Consider the following 15,029-nt stretch of genomic DNA (forward strand, 5'->3'; position numbering starts at 1 on the left):
AGGTGGATGAAATGAAGCCGATTATACACAGTGAAGTAAGCCAGAAAGAAAAACACCAATACAGTATACTAACACATATATATGGAATTTAGACAGATGGTAATAAGAACCCTATATGCGAGACAGCAAAAGAGACACAGATGTATAGAACAGTCTTTTGGACTCTGTGGGAGAGGGAGAGGTGAGACGATTTGGGAGAATGGCATTGAAACATGTATAATATCATACAAGAAATGAACCGCCAGTCTAGGATCGATGCAGGATACAGGATGCTTGGGGCTGGTGCACTGGGATGACCTAGAGATATGATATAGGCAGGGAGGTGGGACAGGGGTTCAGGATTAGGAACACGTGTACACCCGTGGCGAATTCATGTTGATGTATGGCAAAACCAATACAGAATACTAAAGTAAAATGAGGTTAAAAAAATGAATTTTTAAAATATGCAAAATTGTAAAACTCTTAGAAGGTAAGAGAATGATTTGCAGTTTGGCAATGACTTTTAGATATAACACTGAACTCACAATCCATGAAAGAAAGAATGAACAAGCTGGACTTCATCAAAATTAAATTTCAGCTCCGCAAAAGATAACCTTAAAGAGAATGAAAAGACAAACCATAAACTGTAAGATATTATTTGCAAAGACATACTGATAAAGCCTTGACGTACTCCTTTTCCTATTTGAAACCAGACTGTTGTTCCATGTCCAGTTCTAACTGTTGCTTCCTGACCTGCATACAGATTTCTCAAGAGGCAGGTCAGGTGGTCTGTATTCCCATCTCTTTCAGAATTTTCCACAGTTTATTGTGATCCACACAGTCAAAGGCTTTGGCATAGTCAATAAAGCAGAAATAGATGTTTTTCTGGAACTCTCTTGCTTTTTCCATGATCCAGCGGACGTTGGCAATTTGATCTCTGGTTCCTCTGCCTTTTCTAAAACGAGCTTGAACATTAGGAAGTGCACGGTTCACGTATTGATGAAGCGTGGAAAATTTTAAGCATTACTTTACCAGCATATGAGATGAGTGCAATTGTGCAGTACTTTGAGCATTCTTTGGCATTGCCTTTCTTTGGGATTGGAATGAATACTGACCTTTTCCAGTCCTCTGGCCACTGCTGAGTTTCCAAATTTGCTGGCATATTGAGTGTAGCACTTTCACAGCATCATCTTTCAGGATTTGAAAGAGCTCAATTGGAATTCCATCACCTCCACTAGCTTTGTTCATAGTGATGCTTTCTAAGACCCACTTGACTTCACATTCCAGGATGTCTAGCTCTAGATGAGTGATCACACCATCGTGATTCTCTGGGTCATGAAGATCTTTTTTGTATAGTTCTTCTGTGTATTCTTGCCACCTCTTCTTAATATCTTCTGCTTCTGCTAGGTCTATGCCATTTCTGTCCTTTATTGAGCCCATCTATTCATGAAATGTTCCCTTGGTATCTCTAATTTTCTTGAAGAGATCTCTAGTCTTTCCCATTCTGTTGTTTTCCTCTATTTCTTTGCAGTGATCACTGAAGAAGGCTTTCTTATCTCTTCTTGCTATTCTTTGGAACTCTGCATTCAGTGCTTATATCTTTCCTTTTCTCCTTTGCTTTTCGCCTCTCTTCCTTTCACAGCTATTTGTAAGGCCTCCCCAGAGAGCCATTTTACTGCAGATGGTGACTGCAGCCATGAAATTAAAAGACGCTTACTCCTTGGAAGAAAAGTTATGACCAAACTAGAGAGCATATTCAAAAGCAGAGACATTACTTTGCCGACTAAGGTCCGTCTAGTCAAGGCTATGGTTTTTCCAGTGATCACGTATGGATGTGAGAGTTGGACTGTGAAGAAGACTGAGCGCCGAAGAACTGATGCTTTTGAACTGTGGTGTTGGAAAAGACTCTTGAGAGTCCCTTGGATTTCAAGGAGATCCAACCAGTCCATTCTGAAGGAGATCACCCTGGGATTTCTTCGGAAGGAATGATGCTAAAGCTGAATTTCCAGTACTCTGGCCACCTCATTCAAAGAGTTGACTCATTGAAAAAGACTCTGATGCTGGGAGGGATTGGGGGCAGGAGGAGAAGGGGACAACAGAGGATGAGATGGCTGGATGGCATCACGGACTCGATGGACATGAGTCTGAGTGAACTCCGGGATTTGGTGATGGACAGGGAGGCCTGGCGTGCTGGGATTCGTGGGGTCGCAAAGAGTCGGACACGACTGAGCGACTGAACTGAACTGGACTGTTAAAGGACTGCTATCCAAAATATACAAATGATTCAACAATAAAAGGAAAACAAGCTAAGAAATGGGCCAAAGACTTTAATGAATATCTCAGCAGAAAAGATATATATATATATATGTATATATAGTAAATAAGCATATGAATAAATGCTCCACACCATGTTATCAGGAAAATGCAAATTAAAACAAAATGCCACTACAAACCTATCTGGATGGCTAAAATACAGAACTCTGACAATTCTCAATGTTCAGAAGGAAGCAGAACAGGAAATCTTGTCACTGCTGGTAGAAGGCAAAATGATACAGCTACTTTGAAAGAGAGTTTGAAGATTCTTACAAACCTAACCACTCTTGTCATATGACTGAGCAATCACACTCTCTGATATTTATCCGAAAGAGATGAAACCTTGCTAATTCACTTCAATTCAGTCGTGTCCAACTCTGTGCGACTCCAGAGACAGCAGCCCATCAGGCTCCCCTGTCCCTGGGATTGTCCAGGCAAGGACACTGGAGTGGGTTGCCATTTCCTTCTCCAATGCATGAAAGTGAAAAGGGAAAGTGAAGTCGCTCAGTCGTGTCCAACTCTTAGCCACCCCACAGACTGCAGCCCACCAGGCTCCTCCATCCATGGGATTTTCCAGGCAAGAGTACTGGAGTGGGGTGCCATTGCCTTCTCCAGAGGAAACCTTAAGTCTACACAAAAATCTGCACACAGATGTTTAGTTTACAGCAGTTTTATTTATGATTGCCACAACGCGGAAGAAACCAAGACAGGCTTCTGTACATGAGTAGATAAATTGTAGTACACCCAAACAATGAAATATTATGTAGTGCTTTTAAAAAAAAAAAGTTTTTTTTTTTCTTTTGAAGAACTTCCAAGCCATGAAAAGACATGGAGGAAACTTAAAGGGATATTACTAAATAAAAGGCCAATCAGAAAAGACTACATACTGCATGATTCCCACTACTGATATATTAGATTCTGGAAAAGGCAAAACTAAGAAAATGATAAAAAGATTAGTGTTTGTCAGAGGTTAGGGGGAGAGAGGGATGAATAGTGAAACACAGAATTTTAAGGGCAGTGAAACTATGCTATGATATGATCATGATGGATACATGTCATTGCATGTTTGTCTAATCCTACAGAAGACACAATACCAACAGTGGACCCTAAGGTAAACTCTGGGCTTTAGACAACAATGAAGTGTCAATATCCAACTCATTAGTTATAACAAGTGCACCACTGGGGTCAGGGATGTTGACAGTTGGGGAAGCTGTGATATGAAGAAGGAGGCATATATGGGAAATCTCTGTACCATATGCTCAATACTGCTATAAAATTCTGTCTGTTTTTAAAAACTGCATGCTAAACTATGATTAATTTGGAAAACTTTGTAGTAGATCATGAAATATGGTGAAAAGAACATAAGAAAAGCTATTTTGAAAATGAAAATTATTTAAGAAAATCAAAAACAACAGAAATTAATACAATATTGTAAAGCAACTATACTCTAATAAAAGTTTTTTAAAAAGGCCCCAGACATTTACAAATCAGAATTATACCTCTCCTAAACCTCCAGTCATCTCCCTGTTCATCCTGAAGACTTGACTGTTGCCTGGAAATCTGGGATACTTGATGATGTAAACCCTTTGGATCTCCTTCTGCTTTCATAAGCTGCGTACGGAGTTCTTCTACCTAAATACATATAATCAAAGGTGAAACTTTCATTAGTCTTAAAAGCAGAAAAACAATAACTGAACTTATAAATTATTACAAAGTATTTCCCTAGGGGAAGAAATCACTTCCAGCAGATTACTGTAAGCACAAGCTGAAGCCAAGTTAACCTCACTATGACAAGCACAGTAGAGCAGTCTCTCGCTTCACTTCTTTACTCCTATTCCTTTCACGATGAAGGCATTTTCCCCTTCTTTGTGTCTATGACAAATAATTTCATCACATTTTACAAAATCCCTATTTTCACCTCAATCCACTCTACTATTAACCCAAATCACCTCCCGTTAAGTACTGTATGTTTTTACACTTTTCACTTATTTTCTTTCATGTGAATGTAGTCTATTGGTTGGTAAAGTCAAGAGAAATGATCACAATTTAAAACATTTTTATATCAAAGTACTGCTCAAAATAAATAAGCACTAAAGGCTGTTTGAAAAAAGTATAAACTCCTTGAGGTCAGGTACCCTTTTATTCATCTTCATGTATCTGGAGTCTAGCAGGCAAGTCCCCAATGACCATTAGACAAGTTAGTGGTGCCAGAACATCTCAGCTAAAGTCACAATGGCAACCTAAACACAGAAATCTCTTATTTCAAAAGATTAGAAGTTATAAGACAGAATTCTAGAACCAGAAGAATCAGAAGGAATTGAATATAGATATAACCTACCAAAAAGTAAAGTCTAAACTCTGCCAACGTTAATTCCATCATACCACTGGCTGTAGAACAAAGCCATTACATGTTTTTAAGGATTTTGTAAAACAGGTGCTATGTTGCATTTTCAGGATTAATCGTCAAATAAAGTACTCCTGAACATCTATAATGTCTGACATCTTTGCCTACCTAGCATATTATGTAGTGAGTTATGGAACCCAAACCTCAAAAGAGAGGCAAGTACAACTGCAATTTACATTAAACACAAGCAGAAAGACAGTTAGAAATCCAATGCCCTTTCCCAGTGTATGTAAGATAGCTATTTCAAGCTGCTGAACTTTAAATATCAGAAGCACCAAACAACTATTATGGACTAATGGGCTACAAAATGTTATGTTTTAAAATTAAGCCTTATCTCTGGTTGAAAGGAAGCAGGTAGCATCTCGAAAACGAGAATATTAGACAATGACACAGTCAAGGGAACTTGAGCTGCAAAGGCCTGTCTTACGTGTTTCACTTCCTCTTTCACTCTCCAATGCCTCCTCTAACAAAATAAAGCTCCCGGGAAAACTGCATCTTACCCATCCAGTCTCACTTTTACACTTTTACATTCTATGCTAAGAATTGGAGAGGCAATCAGCAAGATACACTGTCACAGGAGGAACTCGGACGGGTGCTTTGTGCTGGGTTTCTCTGAATCTTCCTGAAAGGATTTCATCTTTTGCTTATGTGTGCTAACACACATTTGTTAGGAAAAAAATTTCCTAGACCTGAGGTTTTTTATCCTTTCACGAAGACATTTAATAGGGAAAGAGACTCAATCCTGATTTAATGTAAAAGCAGATTATCATAGCTTGCATACTTACTTGATGCAAAAGAGTTTCTCTGCTGCCTTCTGACTGATTCAGTAACCTTCGAGATAGCTCCAATTCCTGTTGAAGCTAGAGTTTCATCAAAGGATAAGGAAAAATGTCCAATGGGGCAGAAGAAAACTAAATTATTGCAGGCATAGTTTAAGAGGAGAAAAGTTAAAAGATTTTCAGACTTTTACAGCTAACATCTTGAGATAAACACAAATCAATGCTCCCATTAAAATAATGGTAATTAAATAAATAAAACTGAACCAGACCAGAGTGCAGGAGGTCAGCGCTCTAGTCAGTTTCATCTCAATTATGACCCTTTTAAATCTTTTTTCCTTAAAGGCCTCCTTTCTGTTATCTCTAAAATAGGGGTTTTATATAAGACAATCTCTGAGCTCCCTTCAGTTTTAAATCACTTTAATGCAAAATTCTAAAGTGATTTTTTCTTTAAATTACTACATGTACTATCATATGAACTAAACTGGAATAAAAATTTCAGGGACCCAATGACTCAAGGTATATTTCATCCAGTTGGTAACTACTTTATATTCTTATTAGTCTTATACTCCTAATATTTCCAATATTCATAATATTCCAAAAATTTTGAAGTATCTCAATTCAGAATAAGACATTTTAAATTTCCCTAATAATACTGACATTAAATAATACCCACAGAAAATGTGCCAGTTAGGTGACTAAATACGCTACAAAGTCACTGTGCCTAGCTTATTTTCAAGTTGAAAAATATAAAAGGATGAGAAGGGGAGAAAAATATGCCACCCCAAAGTACACCTCTTTGGCTCAAGTACTATTGTGAGCTGACGGTAAGCAAAGCCAAGCAGACTCAGGAAAAGCTTTTCATCTTCCCCTTAACTGCATAAAAAAATTTAGAAAGCGGGTCTGTACCAGGAAGAGAGCTATTACTAAAGATACTCTCTGTATCTGAAAGATATACCTGCGTGGCAGGGCAAACATCTGTTAACCATAACCCATCCTTCTCACTTCCTATGAACTGCCTTCCTTCCCTCTGAAGTCCCAGGCCCCTATTCCTTTCCTTAGCTCAGGATGGAAGATAAGCTTCAATTGCCTCACTGCCTTTGTACCTCTTATGTTTGTGGGGCTCCCATACAAACAAAATCAAATGCTTTTTCTCCTATTAATCTACTTGATATCAATTTAATTATTAGACCAGCCAAAGAACCTAAAAGGTCTGTAAAGGAAAAATCACTTTTCCTCCCCTTTCAGATGGAAAAAAATGTTTGCTGAAAATCCAGAGCTTACATATGCTGGACATGCTTGCAATTTGTAAGGGTTAGGTCATTTTGTGAAATCACAAGTTTGTATTAAGATGTTATTAAGCGCTTCGATTTTAATAGTTACACTAAATTAGCACTTCATTTGAACAAACTACTATCTATACATTAGTCCTTCAGAAATTGTGCGTGTGGTCGGTGTGGCTACTAAGGAGAAGCACGGAGGAGCACTGCGGTGACAGAACACTTCTGTGCTTTGACTGTGGCGGCAGTAAGATAAGCACGCACACACACAGACTCACTCGACACACAATAAAACTGGTGAAATCTGCATAAGCTGGATGCATTGCAAGTGTCAATTCACTGGTTTTGATACTGGATGGCAATAAAACAAAATGTTACCATTGAGAATAACTGGATAAAGGGCACAGGGCACATTTTATTTTGCAACCTCTACGGACCTATTATTATTTCAAAACAATTTTCTAATCCAATTATATACGCTTTTTAAATACCATACATGCAGCTCAGAAAATAAACATCATGTATTTTTTTAAGTAGAGCTGGCCCTTGAACAACATAGGTTCAAATCGCAGAAGTCCATTTACACATGGATTTTTTTTTTTTAACTGTAAACACCACAGTATTACAGGATCCCCAGTGGGTTGAATTCATAGGTGTGGAAGTGCAGCTAGAGAGAAACTGCAAATACAGAGGGCCAACTACATGTTATACTCGGATTTTAGACTTCACAGAGGGTCACGGTTCCTAAGCCCGCACTGGTCAAAGGTCAACTCTAAGTCAGCTATAAAGTACCTGTGGAGGCAGAGAATCCACACAAAATATTACCTGACCAGTTCTCTTGTTTCCATGGCTAAATAAAAAGGGAAGAAATCACCCTGAAGTCAAAGTAGTTTGAAAATCTACCAGGGCCTACCCTGGTCATATTTCCTGGGTAATGGCAGCAGTCTCTGCTCCCAAAGGGCAAGCGTGATGGCCCGACACATCTTGCTCACCACCATGAAGGCAACAGAGACGCATCATGGAACTCTACGGAATTTGGTGAAATAAAGGAGGCAAAGGCAAACGGAAAAGACAATGTGGGATAAAGAACATTACAGAGGGGGCAAATTTTCACTTTATCATTTATTACTCTGGGCTCAGCCTGAAACCTACTTATTTGCAAATTGAACAGAGTTGTCTGGCCTCTGAATCACCTTCCAGTTCTAAAGAGCTAGGCTCTGCAGGTTCACAGACATGAATATATAGCAAAGGTTCTTAGTATTTAATAAGAACAGGATTTTTCAGAACGAGGCTGCTTATTTTTATCTTCTGTAATGGCTTCCCTCGTGGCTGAGAGGTTAAAGCATCTGCCTGGAATGCAGGAGACCCAGGTTCGATCCCTGGGTTGGGAAGATCCCCTGGAGAAAGAAATGGCACCCCACTCCAGTACTCTTGCCTGGAGAATCCCATGGAGGGAGGAGCCTGGTAGGCCACAGTCCATGGGGTCACAAAGAGTCGGACACAACTGAGCAACTTCACTTTCACTTTCACTTTTCAATGAAAATGAACAGATGCAAAATACTCAGCCTTTAAACAACAGGTCTTTCCTAACCCTGCAGCAAAGTCAAGCTCTTTAAATGTTCTCCAACACGGAATGGTCAAGTTTAACCCTCATCTGAAAAAGCAAAGTGGCCAGAAGACAAGGTAGCAAACTACCTGTGCATGTTTCCAAGAGCAAGTAGCAGAGAGTGGCAGAGCCCTGAAGCCAAGTGATTTCACATCAAATCATACAGGCCTCACTGCACTAATAAGCAAATGACCTCAGGACACTTTTCAAGGCATTCAATGAATGTCAGTGGCCCCAAACATTAGTACTCTTTGAAAGATAATTTTCAGAACCTTACTTTACTCTTCTCACTTTCTGTTTGTCTTAGCTTATTTTTCATTTCTCCTTCATTCTCCTCTGTTTTAGCTTCTTGTTTCTTCAGTGCCTAGAAAGACAGAATGGGAAAATAAACACTATTAATATTCTAAAAGGATTTATTAAGAAGAAGCTGAGGCAGATGATTATGAATTGCCCAAAACATACACATGAATTACAACCTGCTCAGTCACTCAAGTCCTAAGATCACTTCGCTGGGGATCAAATATAAACAACTTTCCAATCTACCTAATCAAGTTCCACTTAATTTCATTTTTTCCCATCTTTGGGAATTTTATAACACATTCAGAGAACTTAGACAGCTAACAGTTTTCTTGGAAACAAATTTTACAGCCCTGCAGAAATAACAGTACTTCCCTGGTGGCTCAGACGGTAAAGCGTCTGTCTACAATGCGGGAGATCCCTGGGTCGGGAAGATCCCCTGGGGAAGGAAATGGCAATCCACTCCAGTACTATTGCCTGGAAAATCCCATGGACAGAGGAGCCTGGTAGGCTACAGTCCAGGGGGTCACAGAGAGTCGGACACGACTAAGCGACTTCACAAGTTACATTATCTGTTCAACTATTCTGATATGATACCAAAAACCAGTTGACTACCTTTTCAAATTCTGGGGAAAAAAAAAATCAATCTAGAAAGATACTGGTTGCATCATTATTGCATATATGACATTTTATCACAACATATAACTGGCTCTGCAAACCTTACTTCACATGCAGCAAAAAAAGTATTCTTTTTTTTCTCTCTTTAATAAATATTTTTTCCTTTTAACTTTTTTCCTTTTGATTTTTTTTCCCATTTTTCTCTCTTTAATAAAATGAAGAAAAGGAACTTTAAGAAAATCCAAACATCAAAACTTAACCACAAAAGTGTTTGCTTTGGTTTGTATCTATGTTAAAACAAAATTAAACTTGAGAAAAAAGTTTATACTAACAGCAATCTTTCATCTAAAAAACAATTCATTTGTTTAAAAAAGTTTTTGACACTTTGAGCATTTAGACTTAAAAAGGTACATGTGTGGAGACCATAAAAATTGAGAAAAGCCAAATTTCCAGATCTCTTTTCGAACAAGTTCTATGATGCTCAAAAGAAAAATTATTTTTAGGCAAACAGCAAAACATGTTAAAACTGTTGTTTTGACACAAATATAATCAATCACATTTCAATTTCATTTACTCATATATCCAACCAATATCTCCAAAGCATATATACATGTGTGTACAGAATAACCATGGACCCCTACCCATGAGATCACTGCTGCCTCTGCACAGCTCCTACTCTCACTAATAAAAACAATTAAAGCAAAAGGCAGAGCTGCTGGTTAGTTACTAAGTTGTGTCTGACTCTTTTGCAACCCCATTGACTGTAGCCTGCCAGGCTCCTCTGACCATGAGATTTTCTAAGCAAGAATACTGGAATGGATTGCCATTTCCTTCTCCAGGGGATCTTCCCAACCCAGGGACTGAACCCAAGTCTCCTGCACTGGCAGGTGGAATTTTTACCACTGAGCCACCAGGGAAACCCAACAACGCAGAGTAATTTTGGCTTGAGTATAAATAATATAATAATACTTTGAGAGTGCTGTGTCCAAGCATTCTTCTTCTTACATAAAGTAAATATTAATATATTCTACATACTAAATATTTACATTAAATTTTTATGAAAATTCCATGAGTTATCATTAAGGCCATTTTATTAAGAGGGAAGCTGGAGTTACAAAGAATTGAATACTTTGCTCAAGGTCATTCATCTAGTTCATGACAGAGACAGGAAGTAGATTCGGGCTATCTGCCTGTTAACCCTGAATGGTATTGCCTCTCCATGTTGAAATAACAGTATTAACCACAGAGTGAATATGAAGACTAAATAATTTGATACTTGTAAAGCATTAAAAGGGGACTTCCCAGGTGGCTCAGAGGTAGAGAATCCACCTGCCAATGCAGGAGATGCAGGAGACATGGGTTCGATCCTTGGGTCAGGAAGATTCCCCTGGAGAAGGAAATAGCAGCCCACTCCAGTTGTTCTTGCCTGGGAAATCCTATGGACAGAGGAGCCTGGTGGGTTGCAGTCCATGGGGTCACAAGAGAGTAGGACATGACACTGTGATTAAACATCAACAATCATGATTACAAGACTGCTAACAATTGATAAAGTATTACAAACCTTAACATTTTTCAGGTAGCTACCAAGTGATTTTGATGTTTGATACTTGGTCTTCATTGTAAGGTAAGTAGAATTTGTAATAATACTTACTTATCTATTTGTTTTTGACTGGTGGGATGTGTTTAGAAATTTTTCCTGAAAAAAATTATCCTAGAAATTTGAGAATTACTGCATCTCTATTCTTTCCTTGCTTCTTCAGTCTAACACCACCTAACGTGTGTGTGTGAGAGAAAGAGAGACAGACAGAAAGAGGGAGAGGGAAGGAGGGAGAAATATGAAGAAAAAAGATATAAACTGTTGCTATATTTTTCATGAATTCATTTAATAATATTTGAACTATCTTATTCCCCAACATCATCATTCCAACCTAGCCACCCCTCACCTTTTTTTTCTTTAATGAGTGAAACTTAGTTGGTTATCTTTTCAATATTTTTTCTTTGAACTAAAAACCAGCCTGGGCTTTTCCACAGGGAGGAGACTATGAGGAGACTTCTTCAGGCAGATTATAAAGTTTGATCAAATTATAAACAGTCAGGCTCCCCCGGCTCCCCTTCTGGATTCAAACTCCTAAGCAGAAGCCATTCCAAATGGGTATGCACTGAAGGCCCACTCAAGCCAGGTGGCATCACTTAAGGCCATAAAAAACTCCCAGAAAGATGAGCTTGCCCCAAATATGAGAGTCATTCACTTCCAAAGCCAAACTCAAAATCCACCTTGGAAGACTCTGCAACCTTCAGCCAGTAATTGCTAGTGTCCTTCCAGTAAGATTTTGTACATCTTCATGTTTCAAATTGTTTCCACCTCTGCTTACTGAAAACAGAAGGAGGCACCTCTAAGACCTGGCTTAACTTCATGCTGCCACTCTAAGGAATTTAACTTACTCAAGAACTCAAACTCCAAAAATTCTCCAGGGAAGAAATTTTTCCATTTTACTAACTAGAATTAATACATTTCTGTCCTTTTCTCATGAGCTCCAAAACTTAGAATTTAAAAATCCTATCACTTTTTACATCAAAGACAAACAAGAAAGACATATTAACATTTTCCAAGTGTTTACATACCTTAAGTCAATTATTTTAAACAGCTTAATTCATTTATATGCTCATTTTAACTTACATAGATAGGCATTCAAATATTCCTTGTTTATCTAGAACTTTACATGTCCAAAGAGAACTGCAAAAGGTTTGTTGTCACTATGGTATAAGTTTCAGAAGGCCAGGGACCCCATCTGTCAAGATCACATTTTTACTCTAACACAATTCTTGGCACATTTTAGGTGGTAAACATGTTATTTAATGGATGAATAAACATCCCTTTATAATTCCTGAATAACAACTGCAGTTTACAACTGGCCAACTCTGCTCATCAACTACATGAAAGTTTCCCAGATTTCTCCCACCTTTCTTAACCACTACATTTTCTCAAACACCAAGCTGTCTTTCTTTCTGAAAAAGAAAAAAAAAAAAAAAAACAATTATCATGATGTGCTGATGTCGAGAAAATAAATATTTATTTGGGGGTTTGTGTCAAAGAGTTAATAACCCTTTCCTATTTTCCAAAGACATCATTTTAGACTTTTCCTTAGGGAAAAATCCTCTGAATGGTTTTATTTTTGATAATTCAGATTTACAGTACAATTGTAAAGACAGCTTAGAATTTCCATATATCTTTCACCTAGCTTTCCCTGAAATTAACATCTTACATAACAATGGTAGGTTTATCAAAACAAAGATGTCAGCACTGTTACAAAACCATTAAACTACAGGCTTTATTCAACTTATCATATGGTCTTTATCCAAGACACTTCAGAGCATCTCATCTTTTTAGTCTCCTCTGATCTGGGGAAGTTTTTCAATCTTCTCTTCCTTTTATGATTTCAGTATTTTTGAAGAGGAAACACTTCAAGTATCTTCTAAGACAGATATTTCATAGAACATCCTTCAATATGGGTTTTTCTGATGTCTTCTCATAATTAGAGCTCATAAATATGAGAACAGAATATCCAAGAAGTAAGTGCCCTTCTCAGAGCATCACGCTGTAGGGAACATGATAACATGACTCAGGACTAGCAAAGGTAACCTTGATCACTTGTTTAGGGCAGCATGGTAGCTGCCAAATCTCTCTGCCATAACGTTAGTATTCTTTCCTTTCCAGACTCTGTTAGAAGCAAGTCATTAAGTCCAGCCCACAATTCAAGGGAGAAAAGTTAAGCTCCACTTTCCAACGGGAGAATATCAAAGAATATGTGGAAATATGTTAAAATCACTAAAGTAATATTCTGGTAGACAATTTGAGCCATGCAAGTATGCTTACATTTCACCCACCAATTTAAGCTTAAAATCAGACCTAATGTAACATTACCTGTACGTTTTTGGCCTACAAAATGCAACGCAGATTCCTGGTACATTAACTCACAGGCCAGTGCTCACTGCTAAGTAGAAAGCTGAACCCCTCTGCACTCTCCTCCAGATAACCTACCTGCACCAAAAACACTAACGGGTAATGTAGAATTTATGTAAGACCATATCGGTGGATGGAGTACACTTATCAAGTTTCCATCTAATCCTAATTCTCCTATTTCACTCATCAGGAACTCTCTTTCTCCCCAGTTCCCCTCCATCTTTCTTCAGCTTCATTGTTTGGGTTTCTTTTCAGCTTCTGGATATTCCCAAATGGCTTCTAAATATCCCTCCCCAAGTTATACAGAGCAATGTGCTCTATTCCAATTCTCAACTTTGAACACTTATACTGGGTACCATGTCCAACATCCCCACTTTCCTCACTCCATAAAGAAAAGTTACCAGGATCCAGGATCCTCTTACAGGGCAGTTGGCAAATAATTACTTTTCATTCTCATCACATCAGTTCAGTCACTCAGTCGATTCCAACTCTTTACGATCCCATGGACTGCAGCACACCAGGCCTCGCTGTCTATCACCAACTCCCGGAGCTTGCTGAAACTCATGTCCATCGAGTCATGATGCCATCCAACCATCTCATCCTCTGTCGTCCCCTTCTCCTCCTGCCGTCAATCTTTCCCAGCATCAGGGTCTCTTCCAGTGAGGCAGTTCTTTGCATCAGGTGGCCAAAGTATTGGAGTTTCAACTTCTACATCAGTCCTTTCAATGGATATTCAGGACTGATTTCCTTTAGGATTCACTGGTTTGATCTAATTGCTGTCCAAGGGACTCTCAAGGGTCTTCTTCAATACCAAGTTCAAAAGCATCAATGCTCTCAGCTTTCTTCACGGTCCAACTCTCATATCCATACATGACTACTGGAAAAACCATAGCTTTGTCAAGACGGTTTTAATATGCTGTCTCTGCTTTTTAATATGCTGTCTAGGTTGGTTATAGCTTTTCTTCCAAGGAGCAAATGTCTTAATTTCAAGGCTGCAGTCACCATCTGCAGCAATTTTGGAGCCCAAGAAAATAAAGTATGTCACTGTTTCCATTGTTTCCCATCTATCTGCAAACAAGTGTCGGGATTGGATGCCATGATCTTAGTTTTTTGAATATTGAGTTTTAAGCCAGCTTTTTCACTCTCCTCTTTCACTTTCATCAAGAGGCTCTTTAGTTCCTCTTCACTTTCTGCTATAAGGGTGGTGTCATCTGCATATCTGAGGTTATTGATATTTCTCTCAGCAATCTTGATTCCAGCCTGTGTTTCATTCAGCCCAGTGTTTCTCATGATGTACTCTGCATATAAGTTAAATAACCAAGGTGACAATATACATCCTTGACATACTCCTTTCCCAATTTGGAACCAGTCCATTGTTACATGCTTTGTTCTAACTGTTGGCTTCTTGACCTGCATACAGATTTCTCAGGAGGCAGGTAAAGTGGTCTGGTATTCCCATCTCTTGAAGAATTTTCCAGAGTTTGTTGTGTCGTCAATGAAGCAGAAGTAGATGTTTTTCTGGAACCCTCTTGCTTTTTTGATGATCGAATGGATGTTGGCAGTTTCATCTCTGGTTCCTCTGCCTTTCCTAAAACCAACTTAATTAGCTGGACGTTCTCGATTCACATACTGTTGGAGCCTAGCTTGGAGAATTTTGAGCATTACTTTGCTGGCGTGTGAGATGAGTGCAATTGTGAAGTAGTTTGAGCATTCTTTGGCATTGCCTTTCTTTGGGATTGGAATGAAAACTGAGCTTTTCCAGTCCTGTGTCACTGCTGAGTTTTCCAAATTTGCT

General features: G+C 38.6%; 1 protein-coding gene and 1 non-coding gene across 20 annotated transcripts in view; one reads left to right on the forward strand and one right to left on the reverse strand.

The window, feature by feature from the left end:
- The window catches only part of CEP128 (centrosomal protein 128), a 455,060-nt gene that overhangs the window by 340,076 nt on the left and 99,955 nt on the right, over positions 1–15,029 (reverse strand). For 16 of the 19 annotated variants that reach the window (XM_042252808.2, XM_042252809.2, XM_060418451.1 and 13 more), the window contains 3 exons: positions 8,636–8,722; positions 5,482–5,556; positions 3,792–3,924 (listed from right to left, as the gene is read on the reverse strand). In XM_042252808.2, the coding sequence (XP_042108742.1) occupies positions 3,792–3,924; positions 5,482–5,556; positions 8,636–8,722 (295 nt within the window). The remainder of the gene's footprint in view (positions 1–3,791; positions 3,925–5,481; positions 5,557–8,635; positions 8,723–15,029) is intronic. The other 3 variants (XM_060418450.1, XM_060418449.1, XM_060418456.1) reach the window with 2 other exon arrangements.
- Positions 8,072–8,143, forward strand: TRNAS-GGA (transfer RNA serine (anticodon GGA)). The gene has a single exon. It is a non-coding gene; the product is annotated as a tRNA-Ser (tRNA).

Source organism: Ovis aries, chromosome 7, assembly GCF_016772045.2.
Source record: "Ovis aries strain OAR_USU_Benz2616 breed Rambouillet chromosome 7, ARS-UI_Ramb_v3.0, whole genome shotgun sequence".
Taxonomy (NCBI): Eukaryota; Metazoa; Chordata; class Mammalia; order Artiodactyla; family Bovidae; genus Ovis; species Ovis aries.